Source organism: Podarcis raffonei, chromosome 12 (assembly GCF_027172205.1).
Source record: "Podarcis raffonei isolate rPodRaf1 chromosome 12, rPodRaf1.pri, whole genome shotgun sequence".
NCBI classification, from domain to species: Eukaryota; Metazoa; Chordata; class Lepidosauria; order Squamata; family Lacertidae; genus Podarcis; species Podarcis raffonei.
In genome coordinates, this window is record NC_070613.1 from 45336878 (window position 1) to 45362966 (window position 26089).

Below are 26089 nucleotides of genomic sequence, written 5' to 3' on the forward strand. Positions count from 1 at the left end.
GCCAGCATTTTAAAAGCGGTCCAGGATAGCAGGGAAGCGCGCTGCGCTTTCCCGCTATCCCGGACCGCTTTTAAAATGCTGGCCATCGGGAGCAAAGACTTTCGCCCTCCGCTGGCCTTCAGAAGAGGTCCTGGACCTCTTCTGAAGGCCGGTGGGGGGCCAAAGTCTTTGCTCCCCCCCGCCTGCCTTCCTGGGACAGCGGAGACTTCTCTGCTGTCCTGGGGGCTTTTAAAATGCTGGCAGTTGGGAGGAAAGCCCTCCTGTCCCCGGAGCTTGCGGGGTGGGAGGTGGGGAGAAGGGCTTTTCTTCCCACCACCACCAGCCTTCAGAACAGCCTTCTGAAGGCTGGCGGTGGGAAGAAAAGCCCTTGTCCCCCCCCCCCCAGCCTTCAGAAGAGGTCGGGGGACAGACTGTCCCCGGACCTGGTCTGAAGGCGGTTTCCATAGGAACGCATTGATTGATTTTCAATGCATTCCTATGGGAAACCGTGCTTCACAAGACGAAAAACTCGCAAGAAGAAAAAACGTGCGGAACGAATTAATTTCGTCTTGCGAGGCACCACTGTAAGGTTGGTAGTACAATATTGTACTACCAACCTTACAATAATTCTCCTCATATACCATAATCTAAAACTGGGGCCACATTCCCTTGTATGCAACCTTCTGGGAGCTGCAGGTCGGTGGTAGGTGGGTCACAGAATCGTGAAACTGCAGAGCTGGAAGGGACCTCAAGGCTCACATAGGGCAACCCCCTGCAGTGCAGGAAAACCAATTGTGATTTGTGATAGCAACACAGGAAGCATAGCAACATAGGAAGCAGCCAGATACTGAGTCAAATGGTTAGCTCATCTAGCTTGGTGTTGTCTACACAAACCGGCAAGGGCTCTCCAAGGTTTGAGGCAGGGAGTGTGTCTGAGGCCCATCTTGAGATGCTGAGACCTTCTGCATGCAGATACACTACTGCCGAGCTGTGGTCTGTAGGCAAAAGTGGGGCATGTATAGTAGGCTGCATTCAGCCGCACCAAAGTCAGAGGCATACACACCCTCACCCATGTCCATCCTCCACCCAAGGGTGCAAGAGGTCTTATCACCCTTCAGGGATGTATTTCAGACAAGCCAAAGCAAGAGAGCGTGGAGCAGAGCTAGTTCAGTGCTGTACCACAGAGAGGACTGTGTGGCATGAGGGGCAGAGCCTCCATCTCTGAGGTCGTCCCCCACCCCTGATCTCCAGCTTGCAGATTCTACCATTCTGCTTGTCTCAGTCATGGTCTCCTGAACTTGGGCCCCCAGCTGTTTTGGGACTACAGTTCCCATCATCTCTTGCTAGCTAGGGATGATGAGAGTTGTAGTCCAAAAACAGCTGGAGACCCAAGTTTGGGAAACCCTGGTCTAAGTAACGAACATCAGCATAGCCTGATTGTGCCAAAATGCTTCAGGGAGTGGGAGCCAAGCAAAACCACAACAGGAATAAGAATATGCTGTGCATCTTATTTATACGGATTAATCACTGGTGTGTTTTTAGCACAATCTATGTGCACCCAATGACCAGTCATGCAGCAGTTGTAAGACACCATTCCCAAGTATCAGATCTGGGTTTTTTTATAAGAAAGAGAGAGAGGAAGACAGAGACAGAGAGAGGAAGAGAAAATAACCCCAGCAAACACTTTCTTTATTCAAAATAAATAATCCAAACCCATCTATAACCTGTCGGGTGTGACATAGCATGAGTGATCCATGCAACGGTCACCTCCAGGCTCAATTATTCTAACTCTCTCTATGTGGGGCTGCCCTTGAAGCTGACCCAGAAACTCCAGCGAGTGCAGAATGCCTCTGCAAGGCTCCTTACGGGGTCCTTGCCCTGGGACCACATTCATCCAGTGCTTTACCAATTGCACTGGCTCCCGGTGGAGTACAGGGTCAGGTTTAAGATGCTGGTTTTAACCTTTAAAGCCGTATACAGCCTAGGACCCTCGTATTTACGGGACCTCTCATGGTATGCCCCACAGAGGACCTTACGGTCCGCAGATAATAATATATTGGAGGTCCTGGGCCTCAAGGAAGTTAAGCTGGCCTGAACCAGGCCCAAGGCCGTTTCGGCTTTGGCCCCAGCCTGGTGGAGCACTCTATTGCAGGAGACCTGTGGGACTTGCAGGGCCTGCAAGGTGGAGTTGTTCCACCTGGCCTTTGGTTCAGGCCCAGTTTGACCCCCCCCATGGGACCCTGTAAGTTCCCTCTTTGGCCCATTTATCGGCTCATGTGGGACCAACATGGATAGCTGGTCCTGATGAATACTTGAGGTTCCTCACCCCTATGTTGTACCGTATTTTTCGCTCTATAAGACGCACTAGACCACAAGACGCACCTAGTTTTTGGAGGAGGAAAACAAGAAAAAAAATATTCTGAATCTCAGAAGCCAGAACAACAAGAGGGATCGCTGCGCAGTGAAAGCAGCAATCCCTCTTGCTGTTCTGGCTTCTGGGATAGCTGCGCAGCCTGCATTCGCTCCATAAGATGCACACACATTTCCCCTTACTTTTTAGGAGGAAAAAAGTGAGTCTTATAGAGCAAAAAATACGGTAATTTGTGGGCAATCATTTATTTTTATCCTGATTCTAATTTTTAAGCTGTATTTTAATCAATTGTTTGATTGTGTTTTAATGTATTTGATTAGCCGCCCTGAACCCGGTCTTGGCCGGGGAGGGCAGGTTATAAATAAAAATTTACTTACTTACTTACATTGGCCCTTATCTCTACTATTTGTCAACACTTCAAAGAAAAATCTGTGCACGCACAAAGGATTTTATACAACCACTGGCACATGCACAACAACAAGTGCAGGCTGTTGTCAGGTATGCAACATGGGCCAAGCCCCCACTCTGTCCCTCCTCCTTGGTTGTGGCAGCCCATGGCACAAAGTCCTTGTTTGCCCCCCCCCCCAGATTACACATTTATTACAAAATATTCAGGAACACTCCGATCTGGGATCGACCGTCTTCTACAAGGCAGTCAATAGTCACAACAAGTTGAATCTGAGGGAAGATTGTACTCACCAGCAATACCCACTGGGAAAATCCAAATCCCTCTTTGGTTTATGGGCGTTGTCTTAACATGCTCATATCTATTAATCCCCATAGACTGATAGGTTTTAAGGCGAGGATGAGAAGACTTTGGCATGAATAATTTCCCCTGGCTTTATCCACTTAACAATGGACAAAACGATACACACAACACATCAGCATCTGCTGTGGTTTCCAACCATACCTCAGAAGTCTCATGCCGGCTGTGGCTCCCAGGTAGACAGGTGTGGTCGTATATAAGTGCAATGGAATTTTCTCCATTACTTTATTCATGCAATCACTAATGGGCTTAGTAATTTCTTGAGGGTTGCTCGCATAGCTGGATATCCCAGGACCTAGGAGAAAGGGGTTAATGGATTCAGTTTTGTTACTCACCAAGACTTTTACTATTCCACTCTATCTTTAAGCTGGTGTCATTCTGAGCACTTTTGCTTCTTTATTTGGAAAGCAAATAAATAAAGTTAGAAAAGTAAATAATATGTAGGAACACTTGAACATTACAGTGACCATCGAACCATAGAATTCTAGATGCAGAGAAGGCCTTTGACAACGTTTAATGGGCTTTCAAGAAAAAAACTATTGAGATTATGAACTTTGGAGAGTAATTTCTTAGAGGAATTGATGCAATTTATTCTGACCAACAGGCAATGCTGATAGTAAATAATGTAATAAGAGGAAAATGTAAAATAATGAAAGGGACGAGGCAGGGATGTCCCCTGTCACCATTATTGTTTATTAGTTTTAGAGACTCTGGCTAGAAGCATAAGATGAAGAAATAAAAGGGATAGCAGTAAGTTATAAAGCATATAAGCTAAAGGCATTTGTAGATGACCTTGTGTAGGAGACCCTTTGACTAGTATACCGAGGGTCTTGGAACAGATTCTTAAGTTTGGAAAAGTAAAAGGTAAAGGTAAAGGTACCCCTGCCCGTACGGGCCAGTCTTGCCAGACTCTAGGGTTGTGCGCTCATCTCACTCTATAGGCCGGGAGCCAGCACTGTCCGCAGACACTTCCGGGTCACGTGGCCAGCGTGACAAGCTGCATCTGGCGAGCCAGCGCAGCACACGGAACGCTGTTTACCTTCCCGCTGATAAGTGGTCCCTATTTATCTACTTGCACCCGGGGGTGCTTTCGAACTGCTAGGTTGGCAGGCGCTGGGACCAAATGACGGGAGCGCACCCCACCGCGGGGATTCGAACCGCCGACCATGCGATCGGCAAGTCCTAGGCGCTGAGGTTTTACCCACAGTGCCACCCGCGTCCCTAAGTTTGGAAAAGTAGCAGCTTTTAAATTAAACAAAAGTAAAACGAAAGTATTGGTGAAAAATGTGACGGAGCAATATAAAAAAGACCTACAACAAGTAACAGAACTGACAATTGAGAAGAAAGTTAAGTATTTAGGAGTATGGATAACAGCTAAGAATATAAATATTTTTAAGGATGGAACCATAGAATTGTCGAGTTAGAAGGGGCCATAGGGTCACCTCAAGTCATTTTATTACTGTCGATGACCAATATCAAGCCAAGGGTCATCTAGTCCAAAATAATGCACGATCAAATATATAAGATGTTGGAAGTATGCAAGAAGTGTCATGTTTCATGTTTCAGTCAGGCTTCATTCCTCCATGCTGTGCCCCAGTCCACGGAATTTCAACTGGTGGATTGTAAAGCTTATCCCTGTTCCTCCCAGTGGCATAGCATGGGTTGCCAGTGGCACAGGCCACAAAGAGGCAGAAGGGAGGGGAATGGAGGGAGTACGCATGCACATTCAGCTGCCTAATGGCACCCGCGTCACCCAGGAGATCACAGCCTGAGAGATAAGAAAAGGCAACCTATTCCATTATCTGGAGAGTTCACTTCCTGGTTTGAATGGAGAAGCCGTTTTCAAAGGAGTCCAGCATCTATTCATTTCTGTTTCAAATTTTAATTGCTTTAATTCATTCCTATGTAAACCACTTGGTGAGGTGTATTATTATTATTTTTACCCTACAAGTAGCACATTACATTCCTAAAATAAGAACCTGTAGCTACTTTCCCTCCACCCACACGTGTGGTTTACAGCAGTATAACAGCTCTGGCTGATGAAACTGAAACCTAGTAAGGCTCAACATTATCCATTTTGGCCTGGGATAAATCCAGATGGGTGGCCCTTAAAAGTTAAAAACACATAAGCACATAAGCAACCAGGGTGAGAATTTTGCTTCAGATTTAAATAGATGGATTATGCCGAAATGGCAAAAATGACCAGAAGAATCAGAAGTCCGGAAGACCAAAATTTTAATAAAGAATGGGGAAAATATATAATTTATCTTAAAAACCACTGTGAACAGTTAAAATTGTTAGTAGGATCAGAATAGCACTTGTAGTTTAATGGTGAATTTTGGATGTAATGGAGCTGTAAAAGATTTGGATTATTATAAAAGACGCAGGAGGAAATGACTAACAATAGGATCCACAAAGGGGAGGAGGGAAGTCAGGGGATTCTGTGGGATCTATGTTGTATGTTGGATATGTAATTGTAAAACTGTAATTTGAAAAACTAAATAAATAAATTTTAAAAAAGAAGAATTTTGCTTCAGATTACAGCAGAGCCAAAATGATCATGCCTTTAATTAGTTTTTTTACTAAACCAAACCAATCCCACAAAGGCAATAATTTTCAGACAGGATTCTATTTGCAGGCTTTGGTTCCTATATATATTTCCCTTCCTGTAGTACAAGAATCTTGGAAAGAACTTCAAATGCTGTTTCTGAAATGACACGACCTAATTGCATGCATGAAAGGATTTGCTCAGGAGTTTGTACCCATCAATTGGAAATCTCACTTTGCTGAACAGCAACCTTTAAGGGATGTGGGTGGCGCTGTGGGTTAAACCACAGAGCCTAGGACTTGCTGATCAGAAGGTCGGCGGTTCGAATCCCCGCAACGGGGTGAGCTCCCGTTGCTCGGTCCCTGCTCCTGCCAACCTAGCAGTTCGAAAGCATGTCAAAGTGCAAGTAGATAAATAGGTACCACTCCAGCAGGAAGGTAAACGGCGTTTCCATGCGCTCCTCTGGTTCGCCAGAAGCGGCTTTGTCATGCTCTCCACATGACCTGGAAGCTGTACGCCGGCTCCCTCGGCCAATAAAGCGAGATGAGCACCGCAACCCCAGAGCCGGCCATGACTGGACCTAACGGTCAGGGTTCCCTTAACCTTTACCTTTTAACCTTTGATTAAAAGAGTCTGTGCCTCGCAAGAGAAGGAGAGGGAAACCGTGATGCATGCAGAGAAAATCCCACGGTTTAAGCAAAATTTAAAGCCTAGGTAGGCACTATCTTGTAGGAAATAACAATGAAAGGGTTAGTCATGAGATTCAGCGAGTTAGTGGTTCGTGTTGAACCAGGCGACCTTGAGAGTCAACCTTCCTCAGGTTAACTGACCTCACAGGGGCGTTGTGAGAATTAGGGGGAAAAGAGAGGGAGGAACCATGGCACTCCTTGGAGTTATAGTGGATTAAAAAATGAACATAAGACGAGGCTGCTGGATCAAGCCAATGGCCCATCTAGTCCAGGATTCTGTTTGCAGAAGCCAAACAGATACACAGGGAAAACCTGCAAAAAAGGATTCAAGCACAAGAGAACTGTCCCCTCCTGCGGTTTCCAGTCACATGCCTTCATATGCAATGACCATCATCGTTGTTCTAACATCGTTGTTCTAATCCAGAACGCAACAGCTAGACTGGTGACTAGGGGCGGAAGCCGGGATCACATAACACCAGTCCTGAGAGATCTGCATTGGCTCCCAGTACGTTTCCGAGCACAATTCAAAGTGTTGGTGCTGACCTTGAAAGCCCTAAACGGCCTCGGTCCTGTATACCTGAAGGAGCGTCTCCACCCCCATCATTCAGCTCGGACACTGAGGTCCAGCTCTGAGGGCCTTCTGGCAGTTCCCTCATTGCGAGAAGTGAGGTTACAGGGAACCAGGCAGAGGGCCTTCTCGGTAGTGGCGCCTGCCCTGTGGAATGCCCTCCCTTCAGATGTGAAGGAAATAAGCAGCTATCCTATCTTTAAAAGACATCTGAAGGCAGCCCTGTTTAGGGAAGTTTTTAATATTTAATGCTGTATTGTTTTTAACACTTGATTGGAAGCCGCCCAGAGTGGCTGGGGAAACTTAGCTAGATGGGCGGGGTATAAATAATAAATTATTATTATTATTATTATTATTATTATTATTATTATTATTATTAGCCTGATTTTCTTAGGTGTGCATATACACAAGCATTCGCACCCACAGGAACAAGCTGCCACCGCAGTTTCCGTTAGACCGGGGCAGCAGAGAATGCAGATGATTTCGATCTGCTGCTGCCACTGCCGTCCCCGCTTGCTAATCTGTCACATTTTGAAATGCCACAGGCACGCAAATGGCAAGTCGTGCACAATTTCCACCCTGCTGCATGACGCACTAGCTTCCCACGCCCATTTGGAATGGCAAAACCTGTCCCTGAGTCATTCGCCCAACCAATACCTCCCCACTGAGAAGCCCGCCCCAGTACAAGAAGGCTGCTTCAATTGCTTTGCCTGCCGTTGGACAGTGAGGTCCAGCTCTGAGGGCCTTCTGGCAGTTCCCTCATTGCGAGAAGTGAGGTTACAGGGAACCAGGCAGAGGGCCTTCTCGGTAGTGGCGCCTGCCCTGTGGAACGCCCTCCCTTCAGATGTGAAGGAAATAACATACGCTTCAGGTTACATACGCTAAAGGTTACATATGCTTCAGGTTACAGACTCCGCTAACCCATAAATACTACCTCGGGTTAAGAACTTTGCTTCAGGATGAGAACAGAAATCATGAGGCGGCGGCGGGAGACCCCATTAGCTAAAGTGGTACCTCAGGTTAAGAACAGTTTCAGGTTAAGAACGGACCTCCGGAACGAAATAAGTACTTAACCCGAGGTACCACTGTATTTTGATTTATAACCATGGCAGGCGAATTCAGCCACTAGTTGCTTAATTTGGGGGTTTGTTGTTGCATTTCATTCACTTATTGTGTAAAGCGCTGTGATTAATAATAAAAAATAAAATACAAATAATACTTTGAAAGCACTATCATACCCCTTTAAACAGTCATGGCTTCACCTAAAGAATCCTGGAAACTGTAGTGTGGTGTTGTTGTTGTTGTTAATTGAATTTATATATAGCCCTGTACCCGGAGGTCTCTGGGCAGTTCACAGACAAAATCACAACATATATAATCAGAAGTAAAAACAACAACCCAATAACATCCCCCCAGAAAAGGGCGTATAGGATTTTAAAAGGGCATAGGATGTCAAACAGATCAACCAAAGGCCTGGTTAAAAAGGAATGTTTTTGCCTGGTGCCTAAAGGTGTGTAATGAAGGCGCCAGGCAAACTTCCCTGGGGAGAGCACTCCACAGACGGGGAGCCACTGCAGAGAAGGCCCTGTTCTTGTGTTGCCTCCCTCTGCACCTCTCGAGGAGGGGGCACACAAAGGGGGGCCTCAGAAGATGATCTCAGGGTCCAGGTAGGGTCATATGGAAAGAGGCGGTCCTTGAGGTATTGTGGTCCTGAGCCATTTAAGGCTTTATAGGTCAAAACCAGCACTTTGAATTGGGCCCGGAAATTCATTGGTAGCCAGTGCAGTCAGACCAGCATTGGTGTAACATGCTCAAACCGTCTTGCTCCAGTGAGCAACCCGGCCGCTGAATTCTGCACTAGCTGACGTTTCCGAACCGTCTTCAGAGGCAGCCCTATGTATAATGCATTGCAGTAATCTAACATTGACGTTACCAGAGCATAGACAACAGCAGTTAGGCTATCCCTGCTAAGGGTGCTGTGAGTACTTAAAAGGTAAAGGTATAGGGACCTCTGACCATTAGGTGCAGTCGTGACCGACTCTGGGGTTGCGGCGCTCATCTCGCTTTATTGGCCGAGGAAGCCGGCGTACAGCTTCCGGGTCATGTGGCCAGCATGACTAAGCCGCTTCTGGCAAACCAGAGCAGCGCACGGAAATGCCATTTACCTTCCCACCGGAGCGGTCCCTATTTATCTACTTGCACTTTGGCATGCTTTTGAACTGCTAGGTTGGCAGGAGCAGGGACTGAGCAACGGGAGCTCACCCCGTCGTGGGGATTTGAACCGCTGACCTTCTGATTGGCAAGCCCTAGGCTCTGTGGTTTAACCCACAGCGCCACCCGCATCCCCGCTGCAAGGACTTAGGGGGCTCCTATTCCTCTCACCGAGCTACAAATCTCTCTTCCCAGGAGGCTCTGGGAATTGTAGCTCTGTGAAGGAAATAGGAGTCTCCAAGCAACAGTTAGCAACCTTAACCATCTGCAGTTTCCAGGATTCTTTGGGGAAAGCCATGGTTGTTTAAAGTGGAACGATGATGCTCTTAATGGATGGTGTATGTTATTGTTTAGTCGTTTAGTCGTGTCCGACTCTTCGTGACCCCATGGACCAGAGCACGCCAGGCACTCCTGTCTTCCACTGCCTCCTGCAGTTTGGTCAAACTCATGCTCAAACTCACCGTCATAATGGACGGTGTATAAGGGGTTTCAAACACAGAAGCTGCCGTTTCTCTTCCTGCCACCCTCTTTCACCCAACTCATACATTCCGTGCTTGGTATTTGTTTCAGGGCCACCCCAAAATCCACATTCCCTCCTCACCTTTCACATTGCACTTGAAGGTCTGGCTCACGACTCCCGTGTTGTTTTCTTTCTCTGCCGGCCATTCATATACATAGACAGTTGTCCGAGATGATCCTGCATCCAGCACTATTCCATACTTTGCGGGGGGGGGGGGGAGAAAAAGCTTTAGGTTACAAGATGAGCATGATTTCTTGTTGGAAACAATCAAAGAAAATACAAGCATTAGAAAAGTAGCCCAAGTCCCTAAGAGACATTTTTTGTATTAAGCTAGAGTTCTTTCTTTCTTTCTTTCTTTCTTTCTTTCTTTCTTTCTTTCTTTCTTAGTGATTTCTGGCTTCTCCTATTCTTTGAACAGCTGTTTCCCTATGGGCCGGCTCTACCACTGGGCAGAGTGATGAAGCCACCTCAGGCGGCAGATGCCGTGGGGTGGCAGCAGTCGCTCCTGCCTCCAACCCCTCTCCCTGGCCATTCCCATTCTCCTGAGCTTGCTTCTTCTACCTGTCTCTTCCCACTCGCAGTTGAGAGATGGAAGGATAATACTGTGGGCATGTCCAAACTGGTAGGGCAAGTAGGCAGCTACACCCATCGGGTCCCAATCCTGCCTCGAGGAAAACAGACGCAGCCAAGATATGTTTCTTCAAGAGGAGCTTTCAAGTGGGAAGCCTTCAGCCTTTGGGCATGTAACTGTCCAGAGATCTTCTTAATAAGGATCTCACCCTCTTATGTAATTACTGCCTGGCATGCTATGCTCAGGGTTTTACTACAGGATCGCAAGCTTTTTGTTGAGCAGTACTCTCCTTTAATTGGGGCAGCTCCCGGCTGGTTGCCCAGGGAAGTATAAACCAGGCATAGGCAAACTCGGCCCTCCAGATGTTTTGGGACTACAACTCCCATCATCCCTAGCTAACAGGACCAGTGGTCAGGGATGATGGGAATTGTAGTTCCAAAACATCTGGAGGGCCAATTTTGCCTATGCCTGGTATAAAGACTAGGAAAAGTTTCTTACAGTCCTTTTTTGTTTCAGTCTTTACAGAAAGAGAACCCAGCCTCTTGGATAATGGCATAGTCCTGAGTGAATCTCCACCCCACCCTCACCCCGTCCCTCCCACTTCCTCATTCATCTCTCCTACGGGTGCTGCTCTAAAAGGTAAAGGTACCCCTGCCCGTACGGGCCAGTCTTGCCAGACTCTAGGGTTGTGTGCTCATCTCACTCTATAGGCCGGGAGCCAGCGCTGTCCGCAGACACTTCCGGGTCACGTGGCCAGCGTGACAAGCTGCATCTGGCGAGCCAGGGCAGCACACGGAACGCCGTTTACCTTCCCGCTGGTATGCGGTCCCTATTTATCTACTTGCACCCGGAGGTGCTTTCGAACTGCTAGGTTGGCAGGCGCTGGGACCGAGCAGCGGGAGCGCACCCCGCCGCGGGGATTCGAACCGCCGACCATGCGATCGGCAAGTCCTAGGCGCTGAGGTTTTACCCACAGCGCCACCCGCGTCCCTTACGGGTGCTGCTCTACCCGTCTTTAAAATCAGAACCAGTGAAGGTGGTGAAGTGTCTGGAGGCGGTTGGAGGATGGATGGCTGCTCACAGATTGAGACTGAATCCTGACAAGACAGAAGTACAATTTTGGGGAAACAGGGGATGGGCAGGTGTGGGGGACTCCCTGGTCCTGAATGGGGTAATTGTGTCCCTGAAGGACCAGGTGTGCAGCCTGGGAGTCATTTTGGACTCACAGTTGTCCATGGAGGCGCAGGTCAATTCTGTATCCAGGCAGCTGTTTAACAAATCCATCTGCTACGCCGGCTGAGACCCTACCTGCCCGTGGACTGTCTTGCCAGAGTGGTGCATGCTCTAGTTATCTCTCGCTTGGACTACTGCAATGCGCTCTACGTGGGGCTACCTTTGAAGGTGATCAGGAAACTACAATTAATTCAGAATGCGGCAGCTAGACTGGTGACTGGGAGTGGCCACCGGGACCACACAACACCGGTCCTGAAAGACCTACATTGTACGTTTCTGAGCACAATTCAAAGTGTTGGTGCTGACCTTTAAAGCCCTAAACCAGGGGATGGCAACTTGCGGCCCATGGGCCAGATCTGGCCCATGAAGACCATTTTCTTTGATAATGCTTTCTTTGATAACAGTGATTAGCTTCTAGAAAGAGAGGAAGCAAGACCTGCAAGGCACCCCTTTTCTAACTGCAGGTGCTTGCAATCGAGCTGTGCTTATTTTCTGGTGCTGGAAAACTCTTTCCACATGCTCAGAAGCCCTCTTGACTATCATTACATCACCGGTTCAGCAGCTGAGCCCCAGCACCCAAACTAAGCAATGGATACTGCAGCATATTCATTCAACGTACCTTCAGCCCTGGCAAAAGGACCTCTTTCCGATTCACTTGGACCAGAGTAATAGTAACAATAATTGCTATGCTTAAAAGCAGAAAGACAAAAGTGACTATGGTTGACATTTTGTACAGTATTCGGGAACCTAAAAAATAAGAAGGGGGGGGGGACTGACATCATGAATTTGTCAGGGTTAACGTTATTATTTTTCACTGCACTGTAACCTAAGAATTCCAGGTTCCACATTTGCTCGAGATGAGGAACTCTTGAAGTTGCTCATCTGAGTGAACCCAGAATATATATATAGGATAAACATATGAAAACCCATTAGAAGCCTTTGATGTTTGGGACGAGCTAGAAAACTACTAAAACTTAAGCCCATTCCAAAACTTCTAAAACTTAAGTCCATTCCAAAACCAAAGCGTTCCCAAAACCAAGGCACGCTTTCCCATAGAAAGTAATGCAAAACAGATTAATCCGTTCCAGACTTTTAAAAACAACCCCTAAAACATCAATTTAACATGAATTTTACTCTCTAACCAGACCATTGATTCATAAAATGAATGTACTCTACTATAAAATAAATAAGACAGTATTGTAGATGATAAAAATTATCACCCACACAGTCACAAAAACAAATTAACCGAAAAAGCCTCAAAAACGAAAACGCAAAATAAATAGCAAAAACAAAAGCTCCAAACTTCATCTGTTCCAGAAGTCCATTGAACTTCCAAAATGTTCAAAAACCAAGGCGCAGCTTCTGATTGGTGCAGGCACCCCGGAAACAATAGCTGACAACTGCATTGGACATTCAGCTTCCGAAAAACTTTCAAAAACCGGAACACTTACTTCCGGGTTTTCGGCGTTTGGGAACCGAGGCGTTTGAGAACCAAGGTACCACTGTAAATGTATTTTCATCGACTAGTCTTGGTAGAATGACCCTCCTACCCCCCCACCTCCAAACAGAGCTCTTGTGCTTTTCACAACTGCATGACTGAAATTCAACAGGTACAGTAGAAGCCGATTCATAGGCATTGTGGAACATACAAAGAGCCTTGTTTCCAGCCTCTGGTATTCAGAGACATACTAGAAATAATTCTTAGCCTATTCTTAACTACTCTCTATTGTGAAAACCTGAAATATTGCGCAGGCGTAGCCAAGACCGGCTTGCCCAACTTCTACACTTATTCAGGACTTACACTTATTAGGAAACCCAACAGGATTTTGTGCTTAAAGACCAGGGAGGAGGAACAGGGAGGATACTGATAACTGAGATGTAGGACGTTACCATTTCCAATTCCCTGGTTTGCTTAGGGATGATTCATCATCTCATCACAACGCAGTGGAAACAGAATTAGCAACACTTCCTTACCTTAAAGGCTTGTTGCATAAATTGATCTCTTAAAGCATGGGAGGTGCACGGCTGACAATGTTCCTTTAGCTAGCAAAGGAAGGATTAATCATGCCTTTTTTTCGGTTGCCTAGTTATCCTCAAAAGGTATACATTTTAAAGGGTGTTTTTTCTTAAAGCTATTGCACGTAAACAGGCAAATGTGTACTTCTTAAGCATCTTCTTCCCTAGAACTGACAATTATTGCTTAAGCTGGTTTTGGATCTCCCTGCTTTGGTTAGTCTAGGTAAAGGTAAAGGGACCCCTGACCATTAGGTCCAGTCGTGGCCGATTCTGGGGTTGCAGCGCTCATCTCACTTTATTGGCCGAGGGAGCCGGCGTACAGCTTCCGGGTCATGTGGCCCGCATGACAAAGCCGCTTCTGGCGAACCAGAGGAGCGAATGGAAACGCCGTTTACCTTCCTGCTGGAGTGGTACCTATTTATCTACTTGCACTTTGACGTGCTTTTGAACTGCTAGGTTGGCAGGAGCAGGGACCGAGCAACGGGAGCTCACCCCATCGCGGGGATTCGAACCGCCAACCTTCTGATCGGCAAGTCCTAGGCTCTGTGGTTTAACCCACAGCGCCACCCATGTCCCTACTAGTTGGTTAGTCTAGGAAATGCTAAATATAGCAACAAGAAAAGTAGGAATGGACTCTCAATGTCGAAATGTTCTCAGTGCTACCAGAGAAGAAGAGAGGGCAAGTATCCAGGAACCTAAGGCAGCCTTGGGAGAGTTTGTCATGCAAATGAACTGTCCTTGAAACATTTGTCATTGAATTCAGCATCTGCCAGTAGTTGCATACCAGTATTTTACAGAAAACCAGACCCAGGCAGCAAATCTTCTGGCAGATACACACCTCATGACCTTGTGGCAGCTGAATGTTTTATTACAGAGTAATTGGCTGTCAGGAGGTTCCTAACGCAGGAGTGAAACACAGGGCAGTGTTGAAGCCTCAATTTAAACCAAACAAGGCCATTGTCTGCCAATGCCTAAAGGGAAAGAGAGCAACCTTTAACCCCAGGGGTGGTTAAACTGTGGCTTTGGTTGTCCTCTAGACGTTTTGGATTCCCATTAGCCCCAGGCAAGATGGCCGCTGCTGAGGAATGATGGGTATTGGGGTCCAAAACATCTGAAAAGGCTACCGGTTCCCCATCACCGCTTTACCCAATCATGTACACATGTGCTCACAAGTAAGCCCCATTGAATTCATTCTCTCAGGCAGATGTGCAAAGCCTTGGTGGCTTCAAGAAGTTGTTGACGTTACGCCTGGAGTGAATGCAGTCCAATATTTAGGAATGCTTGTAGGGATGTGAACAGAATTCTGCTCAATTTAGATGAATAACTTCATCTAGGTAAAAGGTAAAGGTCAAGGACCCCTGGACAGTTAAGTCCAGTCAAAGGCGACTATGGGGTTATGGTGCTCATCTCGCTTTCAGGCCAAGGGAGCCGGCGTTTGTCCACAGACAGCTTTCTGAGTCACGTGGCTGGCTTCTGGCACAACAGAACACCGTGACGGAAACCAGAGCGCACTGTTTACCGTCCCGCTGCAGCAGTACCTATTTATCTACTTGCACAGGTGTGCTTTCAAACTGCTAGGTTGGCAGGAGCTGGGATTGAGCAACGGGAGCTCACCCCGTCGCGGGGATTCGAACCGCCAACCTTCCAATTGGCAAGCCCAAGAGGCTCAATGGTTTAGACCACAGCACCACCCGCAAATAACTCCATCTATCCTGAGAGTGCAGGGTGGAAGATAATATTTTGGAAGCAACATCAACAGGACCCTTAGATGTAAAATAATAAAAAAAGAAGGGACTGTATTAAACTGAGAAGGCCTTATGTGAACACACCACCTCAGTCCTAGTCACCAAACGTGAGCCCAGAGAAGGATGTCTTGCAAACAAGAAAGTCTTCCCCAATACATGTAGACATGTACATAACCCCTTGCTATGCCACCTAGGGGACTAGGAAGGACATATTTGTAAACTGGAAGAGAGTTGGTTCTTTTTGGCTGTCGGTTGTCTCAAATAACTAAACAACAAGTAAAAAGAAAAAATGTGGGCTGGTAACTTTTTGGGTGCAGGTGGCGCTGTGGGTTAAACCACAGAGCCTAGGACTTGCCGATCAGAAGGTTGGCGGTTCGAATCCCCGCAATGGGGTGAGCTCCCGTTGTTCGGTTCCTGCTCCTGCCAACCTAGCAGTTCGAAAGCATGTCAAAGTGCAAGTAGATAAATAGGTACCACTCCAGCGGGAAGGTAAACGGCGTTTCCGTGCACTGCTCTGGTTCACCAGAAGCAGCTTAGTCATGCTGGCCACATGACCCGGAAGTTGTCTGCGGACAAACGCCGGCTCCCTCGGCCTATAGAGCGAGATGAGCTCGCAACCCCAGAGTCGGTCACGACTGGACCTAATGGTCAGGGGTCCCTTTACCTTAACTTTTTGGAATTAATTTCAAGGCGGCTCTAGCACAAACTAAAACGAGTCCCTAGGGGATGAAACCTGCAAACAGGGGGACATTTCTGTCATTGTCCTCACACAGGTAGAAGAATTAAGAGGGTATCCCTAGCAGATCGGAGGGATGTAGGGGAGGTGGCAGAATCCAGCTCGCTAATGTTTTCATCCATCAGTCTTATTTCACAGAAGCTAGAGGAAAAGCCAACAGCTACATTTAAAAAAACCCAGAAAGAAATCCCAAACAGCTTTTGTGTTTCGTTTTTAGAACAGTATCGTTCTGGATGGAGCAAGGGATAAAATAAATACATTCAATTCCCACGCCCTAATTCAAGTTAACAGACCACACAGGACTATTTGTTTCCAATAACTTACTGAAGATGAAAACATGAAGTCTGCTCAGCAGCTAACTCTCTCTATCACACCAGAATGTGTGTGCAGCCAGCCAGGAGAGGACTTTGAAACAGCAGTCGAGGGCTCCACGCAAATAGATGGGCTCCCAATGCAGCAGGAGATGGTTTTCATGACATTTTGCAAAAATCGAAGTCATAGCACTTTGCTATCTAAAGCCCACCCCATCCCACATGACCTTTAATTAAGTCCAAAGTCTAAAATCACCTTAACTGTAGCACTGCCCTGAAAATACATGATAGCTATAGGTATATTAGGAAGTGAATGTACATTTCCTAACATACCTATAGCTATAAAGTATTATATACATGGCAACCCATCTTGGCATGTTGCCACGGCAACTGGCCACAAGTACTGACCTGTATGTTCACAGGATTGTCGAGACAGCGCAGTAAACATCTCTTTTTTGTTCAAGCTACACAGCAAGAGAAACAGAATATTCAGCGTGAGGTTGGGTTTATGAAAAACAAGCCAAGGAGCTGGGGGGAGGGGAATCATTGCAGGCCCATGACTGCAAAAGGAGTTATTTCTTCCCAGAGATGGAGAAGGTGAGAAAGTGCTTTGCAGGCACAGAGGAGAAGGGGGACAGCTATCGATCTGAGGGGTTGGTCAAATCACAGCATGGCAGCATTAAAATAGGTGGGATTCTCTGCCAGAAAATGACAGGGGCCTGGTCTGCGCATGCCCTACAGTGTATGGACTTCAGGTACACACAAAAAGCAGCAGCTCCCTCACACAGAAAAGGACTTCTTAATTTCTCTAACAGAGGCAGGGAAGCAGGTAGGATAACAGTAGCCCTATGGGAATGGGCTTAGGAAAGGGATAGCTAAGGTGAGGCATTTTTAACTATGGTTCTCCATCGTCCCCGACCGCTGGCCTGGGTCTGCGGCTGATGGGATTTAGAGTCCAAACTTCTGGAGGGCACGGAATTGGCTGTGTGAAAGAGAGAGAGAAGGAAGGAAGGAAGGAAGGAAGGAAGGAAGGAAGGAAGGAAGGAAATACCACCAAGCAGAAGTTGCACACCTGTATGAGGCAGAATAATATTATAATAACAATTTATACCCCGCCGATCTGGCTGGGCTTCCCCAGCCACTCTGGGCGGCTTCCAAAAAAATACGGAGATACATTGTTTGTGTGTTCCTGCATGTGTAAGTTGGTGTGTGTTTATTATAGAGAAGGACAAAGCTTTCCAACTGCACATATTATGGGAATCTTTTCAGATGAGAGGATGTGAGCCTAAAAGAGCACGGGACGGGCAGAGTGCCTGCCGGAAATATCTCTGTGGATGTGAAAGGGAGAAAGTGCGTGATGTGGGGACTGCCTCTGTGTGTGTGTGTGTGTGAGAGAGAGAGAGAGAGAGAGAGAAAGAGAGAGAGAGAACATAGGAGGTGTGTTTGCATGAGAGAGGGAGGGAAGAAGAGAAAGTGCACACTCTCAAAAGCCAAAGCCATAGACATGAAATTGCTTAAATGTAGCCTCGGGCAGCAGCCACAGTGCATAGGCATCTTCTGTGAGGCATTAGACTAGGCACAGGCAAACTCGACCCTCCAGATGTTTTGGGACTACAACTCCCATCATCCCTAGCTAACAGGACCAGTGGTTTGCCTATGCCAGAGTTTGCCTATGTCTGCATTAGACTTTTTGGGAAGCAAGGCCTGCATGATCCCATATACAGTGGTACCTCAGGTTACATACGCTTCAGGTTACATACACTTCAGGTTACAGACTCTGCTAACCCAGAAATAGTGGTTCAGGTTAAGAACTTTGCTTCAGGATGAGAACAGAAATCGTGCTCCGGCGGTGCAGCGGCAGCAGGAGGCCCCATTAGCAAAAGTGGTGCTTCAGGTTAAGAACAGTTTCAGGTTAAGAACGGACCTCCGGAATGAATTAAGTACTTAACTCGAGGTACCACTGTACATGGCTCAGTACCCGCCCCCGCCCCCCACACACACAAAAAGGAAAGGAAATCTCTATTTTTAAAAACATATCTAGCTGTTGCTCATTGGCATCTCTAAGCAGCGTGCTTTCTAAAACGCAGTGACGTTGCTAAAACATTCAAAGAAAGATGCAGCCTCTGTCCAAGCTGAAAAAGCCAAGGACAGAAACCACAGCAACTTTGCATTCGGAGAAAAGCACCTAACAAATCTCAGTTCCGAACACATGTTTAAAATATTGCCAAGGCTCCACCTTACGAAGGAGCATTCGCTGCGCGGTCCGGTCGATTGCTAGCCTCTGTCTCCATGTCCTTGGGCAAGCGGCACTCAACCATCCATACACGAAGGCTTTCCCTAGGTCAAACCTCGGCCAGCCTGGTGCCCTCACCCCCACCCGGGAAGCTTTGAACCCCAAAATCCACCATCGGCCCCATCGGTTCCAAACACCTGGGTGGGCGCCAAGTTGGGGCAGCCCGCTGTGGAGCTCCAAACTCCAGGACCCTCTGTGTTCACATGGCCAGGAACACAGGCGTCCCCTCTGACACACCAACACATCCCACCCAGCAGAATCTCCCCAGCCAGATTTTCTCTCCACAGGTCAAAAAGCAACCCACCCACCCCCCGCGATCCTCAGGGCGCAGCTCCTTGCAAATCGCCTGCAAGCCCTCGGAAGGGCAACCTTGCCGGCAGCCGGGTTGCTGCGCTCTCCTCTCGCCAGCTGCGTAACGATTACGCGCGGAGAAGAACCCTTGCCATTCTAACCCGAAGGGAAACCCAAACGCGCGCGCGCACGATCCCTTGCGCCCCGATGCCTTTTACCTTCCACTGCGGCAGCAGCCAAGATGGGGAAAAGCAGAGTGGATCCTTCTCCTTATATCCCGCGCGGGGGGTAGGACAGCAGCCGCCTGGGTGGGGGACCGGGACGCCTCATCGCCCTGTCAGCCGGGCAGCGATGCCCCACGGCGGCGGCGTGGATGGGGCCAGAATGGATGGAGATGGAGGAGGAGACAGAGGAGGGTGACGCCGCTGCAGCCCGGCAGGTTCTTCCTCCCTCCCGCGGCGTCCGAGGAGGAAAGCTCCGGGAAGCTCCCGCGGGCTCCGCCTCTCCGCCGGGAATGGCAAGAGGGCAGGCAGAGCTGGGAGGAAGGGCACCAGCCGGCCACCAGGCCACCCGCTCGCTGCCCGGCGACCGCTTCTTTGCAACCCCCTTCCGCAGGCTTCCAAATAGTGGTTTGTTTGGTTTTTGGAGATTTTAAAAAAATAATATTAAATATTTTTTCGTTTACAAAAATACATGCATGGTCTCTTTTTTTCAAGCTGCGTTTTCTACAGATCAGTTTCATTTGTTGTGAGGCATTAGTGTTACATACAGTGTTAGGTTAGGAAGAAAAGAGGGGGAGGGGGAATGGCGAGTGGGGTGGCAATGCTTCTATCCTTCTACTGAGTGTATGTGTGGGGTTTTGTGTCAGTGTCACTTGTGCAGGTTCTCTTAGGTAAAGGTAAAGGGACCCCTGACCATTAGGTCCAGTCGTGGCCGACTTTGGGGTTGCGGCGCTCATCTCGCTTTACTGGCCGAGGGAGCCGGTGTACAGCTTCCGGGTCATGTGGCCAGCATGACTAAGCCGCTTCTGGCAAACCGGAGCAGCGCACGGAAACGCCGTTTACCTTCCCGCCGGAGCAGTACCTATTTATCTACTTGCACTTGGACATGCTTTCAAACTGCTAGGTTGGCAGGAGCAGGGATCGAGCAACGGGAGCTCACCCTGTCGCAGGGATTCGAACCGCCAACCTTCTGATCGACAAGTACTAGGCTCTGTGGGTTAACCCACAGCGCCACCCTTGTCCCTGAGGTTCTCTTAGATGGTATTTAACACCAGTGAGATTAAATCAAATAAATATTCAGCGGTCTGTTGGAGGGGACACATGTGGTGGGGGTGTAAAAATGTACAGGTGTGGGTTTTTTCTGGAGATGGCAGAAATCACTGGGTCGAAGCTGACCGAAAGTATTGTTATTGATTTACAATTGGGGGGGGGGAGTTTCGCAGCCTATGAAGGACTTGCTCACAAATTTATCAACTTGTTATCATAGCTAGGAAGTGGAAGGGGCAAGGAGAACATCAAATGGAGGAATGGCATAAAGAGGTGTGGGGTATAGCTACTAATGATAAATTGATGTGCGCTATTGAGGTAAGATGGGAAACATGCAGGAGGAATGGTTTTGAGGAGATATGGAAGGTATTGGTAGAATTTGTACTGTTAAAATGGAAAGAGGTCAAAGCATTGCAAGAGGTGTTGGAATTCCAGGAGGTTGGATAGTTATAATGGAATGGTCTTGGTGGTGGGGTGCACATTTTTATTTTTTTATTATTATTGTCAAAACAAAAAAAATAAAATGATGATGATGATGATAATGATAATGGGTTGTCTTCGTCCCCCAGTCTGGGTCTGCCCCTGAGAAAAAGAGTCCATCTCCTCTGCTGGCCTCTGAGGTTTTCAGGAAATGAGTCACCGGGTTTTTCTTCTCCTTCTTCTTCTTGCTTGGAGGACTGGAAATCACCTCGTTGCACACAGACCAGCTCTGAATAAGGGATGGGGAGCTAGCAGAAGTTAAGGCTGCAATGCTATCCTAGGCATCAGGGGTGGCAGCACCTCATCTGTCTCCTGAGAAATCTCTATGTGGGACAAGAAGCTACAGTTAGAACTGGATATGGAACAACTGATTGGTTCAAAATTGGAAAAGGAGTACGACAAGGCTGTATTTTGTCTCCCTGCTTATTTAACTTATATGCAGAATTCATCATGCGAAAGGCTGGGCTGGATGAATCCCTAGCCGGTATTAAGATTGCCGGAAGAAATATCAACAACCTCAGATATGCAGATGACACAACCTTGATGGCAGAAAGTGAGGAGGAATTAAAGAACCTTTTAATGAGGGTGAAAGAGGAGAGCGCAAAATATGGTCTGAAGCTCAACATCAAAAAAACGAAGATCGTGGCCACTGGTCCCATCACCTCCTGGCAAATAGAAGGGGAAGAAATGGAGGCAGTGAGAGATTTTACTTTCTTGGGCTCCATGATCACTGCAGATGGTGACAGCAGTCACGAAATTAAAAGACGCCTGCTTCTTGGGAGAAGGGCAATGACAGGCCTAGACAGCATCTTGAGAAGTAGAGACATCACCTTGCCAACAAAGGTTCGTATAGTTAAAGCTATGGTTTTCCCAGTAGTGATGTATGGAAGTGAGAGCTGGACCATAAAGAAGGCTGATCTCCGAAGAATTGATGCTTTTGAATTATGGTGCTGGAGGAGACTCTTGAGAGTCCCATGGACTGCAAGAAGATCAAACCTATCCATTCTGAAGGAAATCAGCCCTGAGTGCTCACTGGAAGGACAGATTGTGAAGCTGAGGCTCCAGTACTTTGGCCACCTCATGAGAAGAGAAGACTCCCTGGAGAAGACCCTGATGTTGGGAAAGTTTGAGGGCACAAGGAGAAGGGGGCGACAGAGGACGAGATGGTTGGATAGTGTTTTCGAGGTTACCAGCATGAGTTTGACCAAATTGCGGGAGGCAGTGGAGGACAGAGGTGCCTGGCGTTCTCTGGTCCATGGGGTCACGAAGAGTCGGACACGACTAAACAACTAAACAACAACAACAACTGCATAATCAGTAAGAAGACACGGCACACACAAACCATTTGAATGACAATGCCCATCAACTGGGGGGCAGACCGCTCAAATGCTGCAGGGGGCCCCAAAGGGACCTCAGCTTCCAGCAATTGGCTCCTATGACTCTAAGTGATGGGTAGGCAAACTGAGGCCTGGGGGCTGGATCTGGCCCAATCACCTTCTAAATCCAGCCTATGGACGGCCCCGGAATCAGTGTATTTTTACATCAGTAGAATGTGTCCTTTTATTTAAAATGCATCTCTGGGTTATTTGTGGGGCATAGGAATTCATTATTTTTTTCCTTCAAAATATAGTCCAGCCCCCCACAAGGCCTGAGGGACAGTGGACCAGCCCCCTGCTGAAAAAGTTTGCGGACCCCTGCTCTAAGTCATCGTTGTAGCGCCCCCTGGTGGGCCCTCTTGGCTCGGCACTCAGTGCAGACGAAACGCTCACACTTCCCTAGATCATGGGATTGTAGAGTTGGAAGAGACCATGAAAGTCATCCCGTCCAACCACTTGTAAGGCAGGAATCTTTTGCTCAGCGTAGGACTTAAACCCACAACCCTGAGATTAAGAGTCTCATGGTCTACCAACAGAGCCACCTCTGTAAGGCCCAATCCACGCAGTGGGCCTTACTGGTGAGACATGTCCTCCTTCCTTTGCCTCTGTCCACACATGATATTTTCTGCACCCAGGGGTATGAGGGAGTCCAACCACAAAGGGAAGATTAGAGGGTAAAAAATGTGACACTTCTGGAATCCAAGTGTGCAATGAGGTTGCTTGTTTTGAATAGATAGACCTCAAAGCCTAGCAGATGTGGGATGCAGAGTCAGTTTAGGCTGCAATCCTGCACCTGCTTAAAACCAAAAAAAGGAATTTGTGGCATTTGACGGCATTCTAGTGCAATATTGCAGTGGGCAGCTACTAATGTTCTGCATGCCAAATCCTAGCAAGTGAGAATCCCTGGTTGTAGTGGTTAAGAGCGGTGGACTCGTAATCTGGTGAACTGGGTTCGCATCTCCGCTCCTCCACATGCAGCTGCTGGGTGACCTTGGGCTAGTCACACTTCTATGAAGTCTCTCAGCCCCACTCACCTCACAGAGTGTTTGTTGTTGGGGAGGATGGGAAAGGAGAATGCTAGCCGATTTGAGACTCCTTCGGGTAGTGATAAAGCGGGATATTAAATCCAAACTCTTCTTCTTCTTCAACTTTTACATCCTCTCATATCACAAAATAAGAGTTGAGCTGGCTCAAAGGCCAGCCCCCTAAAATATTTTATTGGCTCCTATGATTGATTGATAGATAAAATATTGAGTATAACCATATTGTCCAAACTAACACATGCAACAAAGTAAAGGTAAAGGTACCCCTGCCCGTACGGGCCAGTCGTGTCCAACTCTAGGGTTGTGCGCCCATCTCACTTAAGAGGCCGGGTCACGTGGCCAGCGTGACGAAGCTGCTCTGGCGAGCCAGCACCAGCGCAGCACACGGAAACGCCGTTTACCTTCCCGCTATAAAGCGGTACCTATTTATCTACTTGCACTTAAGGGTGCTTTCGAACTGCTAGGTGGGCAGGAGCTGGGACCGAACGACGGGAGCTCACCCCGCCGCGGGGATTCGAACTGCCGACCATGCGATCGGCAAGTCCTAGGCACTGAGGTTTTACCCACAGCGCCACCCACGTTTGACCATGCAACAAAAGGGCCAGCTAAAACAGATTCTCTCTGTTCTCTTCCTCTCCCATCAGAAACCTTTCCCTGGAAATGCAAAGGGTGAAACGAATGCCGCACATCATGAGGCTTCCCTGTTATTGCTGGATTTTCCAGAAGCGATCCAGGAAGGGCAGAACGGTTGCTAAGCAATGTTCTCTTGTGGTTTCTCCGCTTCCCACTTTACTCGTGCGGACGAGAGAAAGGAACGACGGAGGAACTCCCTCCCGCTCACTAGCAACGCAAGGATGTGGGAGGAAGATTCATCAGGATTCAAGAACACAGATTGAACGAAGTCGCCTACTTCTCTGGCATTGGTGGCGGCTGATCGTGTTGTTGTCCGTTGCCAAGAGAATAATGGACACAAAGAGGCCTAGTGTTAACACACGGCATCCTTGGGCAAATGTGGGGGTCCCAAGGCCTGGCCTCCTTATTCATAGCAGCTCAGAGCTGGTATTTTTTAATTTCCCAGAATGCCCTGAAGCATGCTGATAAATTTAACTTTTTCAGTTTCAGGAGGCCCAGTGCTTATTGCAGTGATGACACTAGCTTTCTTCTTTTTTGGTGATCACTCGTAGCCGATTAAGATTGTCTTCCATGAACATGGTCTTAACAATGAGCACAATTTGATGCATGTGTTCTGGGATATAAGGGCTGTTGGGTTCAATGAGGCTTGCTCCCAGGTAAATGTGTCTACGATCGCATCCTCACTCATCTCCAAAAGATTCAGCAGAATATTATTTAAAACTGCCAAGTATGTTTCTCCTCTGTATAGTTAAAGCCATAGTTTTCCCAGTATGTATGGAAGTGAGAGCTGGACCATAAAGAAGGCTGATCGCCGAAGAATTGATGCTTTTGAATTATGGTGCTGGAGGAGACTCTTGAGAGTCCCATGGACTGCAAGAAGATCAAACCTATCCATTCTGAAGGAAATCAGCCCTGAGTGCTCACTGGAAGGACAGATCCTGAAGCTGAGGCTCCAATACTTTGGCCACCTCATGAGAAGAGAAGACTCCCTGGAAAAGACCCTGATGTTGGGAAAGATGGAGGGCACAAGGAGAAGGGGGCGACAGAGGATGAGATGGTTGGACAGTGTTCTCGAAGCTACCAGCATGAGTTCGACCAAACTGCGGGAGGCAGTGGAAGACAGGAGTGCCTGGTGTGCTCTGGTCCATGGGGTCACGAAGAGTCGGACACGACTAAACGACTAAACAACAACAACTTGTTTCTCCTCATGTCTTCTCTTTGGCGATCGCTCGTAGCCAAGTAAGATTGTCTTCCATGAACATGGTTTTAACAGTGAGTCCGTAAGTGACTGTAGAGGCCAATTTTGGATCCACACATCCTTCCACAGTGGGGACATAGATTCCCGGGCAGAAGTTGATCACGGTGAGGGTTTGCCAAGTGTGCCTTCCTCTTCGCACGTTTCTCCCTGAGTTCGAGCGTCTTCAAAGCCCATGACACCTTTGGTAAAGGCTGTTCTCCAATTGGTGCACTCGCAGGCCAGTGTTTCCCAATTGTTGGTGTTAATACCACATTTTTTTTTTAGATTTGCCTTGAGAGAGTCTTTAAATCTCTTTTGTTGACCACCGGCATTGCACTTTCCATTTTTAAGTTCGGAATAGAGTACCATAGTTGCTTTGGAAGATGACAATCAGGCATCTGCACAACATGACCAGTCCAACGAGGTTGATGTTGAAGAATCATTGCTTCGACACTGGTGAGCTTTGCTTCTTCCAATACACTGGCATTAGTTCGCCAGTCTTCCCAAGTGATGTGTAAAATTTTTCAGAGACATCATTGATGGAATCTTTCGCGGAGCTGGAGATGGTGTTTATAAGTGGTCCACGTTTCAAAAGCATACAGTATGGTTGGTAGTACAGGAGCTTTGTAAATGAGCATTTTGGTTTCCCTGCAAATGTCCCAGTCCTCAAACACTCTGCACTTCAATCGGGAGAAAGCTGCACTCACAGAGCTCAGGTGATGCTGGATTTAGGCATCGATGTCGGCCCTTGTGGAAAGATAACTGTCCAGGTAGGAGAAGTGATTGACACTTTCCAATGTTACACCACTGAGTTGGATTTGTGGCACTGCAAAAGGGTTGTTTTGTGAGAAGGAGAAGAATTGCAGCAGTGACGATGGCTGACACTGCCAGCTTACCAGTACAGTGGTACCTTGGGTTACATATGCTTCAGGTTACATGCGCTTCAGGTTACAGACTCCGCTAACCCAGAAATAGTACCTCAGGTTAAGAACTTTGCTTCAGGATGAGAACAGAAATTGTGCTCTGGCGGTGTGGCGGCAGCAGGAAGCCCCATTAGCTACAGTGGTGCTTCAGGCTAAGAACAGTTTCAGGTTAAGAACGGACCTCCGGAACGAATTAAGTACTTAACCCGAGGTACCACTGTAATGGCTGGTTTGGGGCTGGTAGGGGAGAATCACTAGGGGGAGCCAGAGCCAATGGCAGA

The 26089-nt window shown here is 47.7% G+C and overlaps 1 protein-coding gene across 7 annotated transcripts in view; it reads right to left on the reverse strand.

Moving 5' to 3' along the window:
• The window catches only part of ENTPD3 (ectonucleoside triphosphate diphosphohydrolase 3), a 37480-nt gene extending 18071 nt beyond the window's left edge, over positions 1-19409 (reverse strand). Inside the window, exons 1-5 of one of the 7 annotated variants that reach the window (XM_053359165.1) lie at positions 19067-19409; positions 16673-16728; positions 12076-12203; positions 9734-9851; positions 3261-3411 (exon numbers count right to left, since the gene is read on the reverse strand). In XM_053359165.1, coding sequence (XP_053215140.1) covers positions 3261-3411; positions 9734-9851; positions 12076-12203; positions 16673-16712 — 437 coding nt within the window. In that variant the 5' untranslated portion in view covers positions 16713-16728; positions 19067-19409. Of the gene's footprint in view, positions 1-3260; positions 3412-9733; positions 9852-12075; positions 12204-16277; positions 16442-16672; positions 16729-18500; positions 18836-18861; positions 18995-19066 lie in introns of those variants that run through there. The other 6 variants (XM_053359168.1, XM_053359167.1, XM_053359169.1 and 3 more) reach the window with 6 other exon arrangements.
• Positions 19410-26089: the final 6680 nt, after the last annotated feature.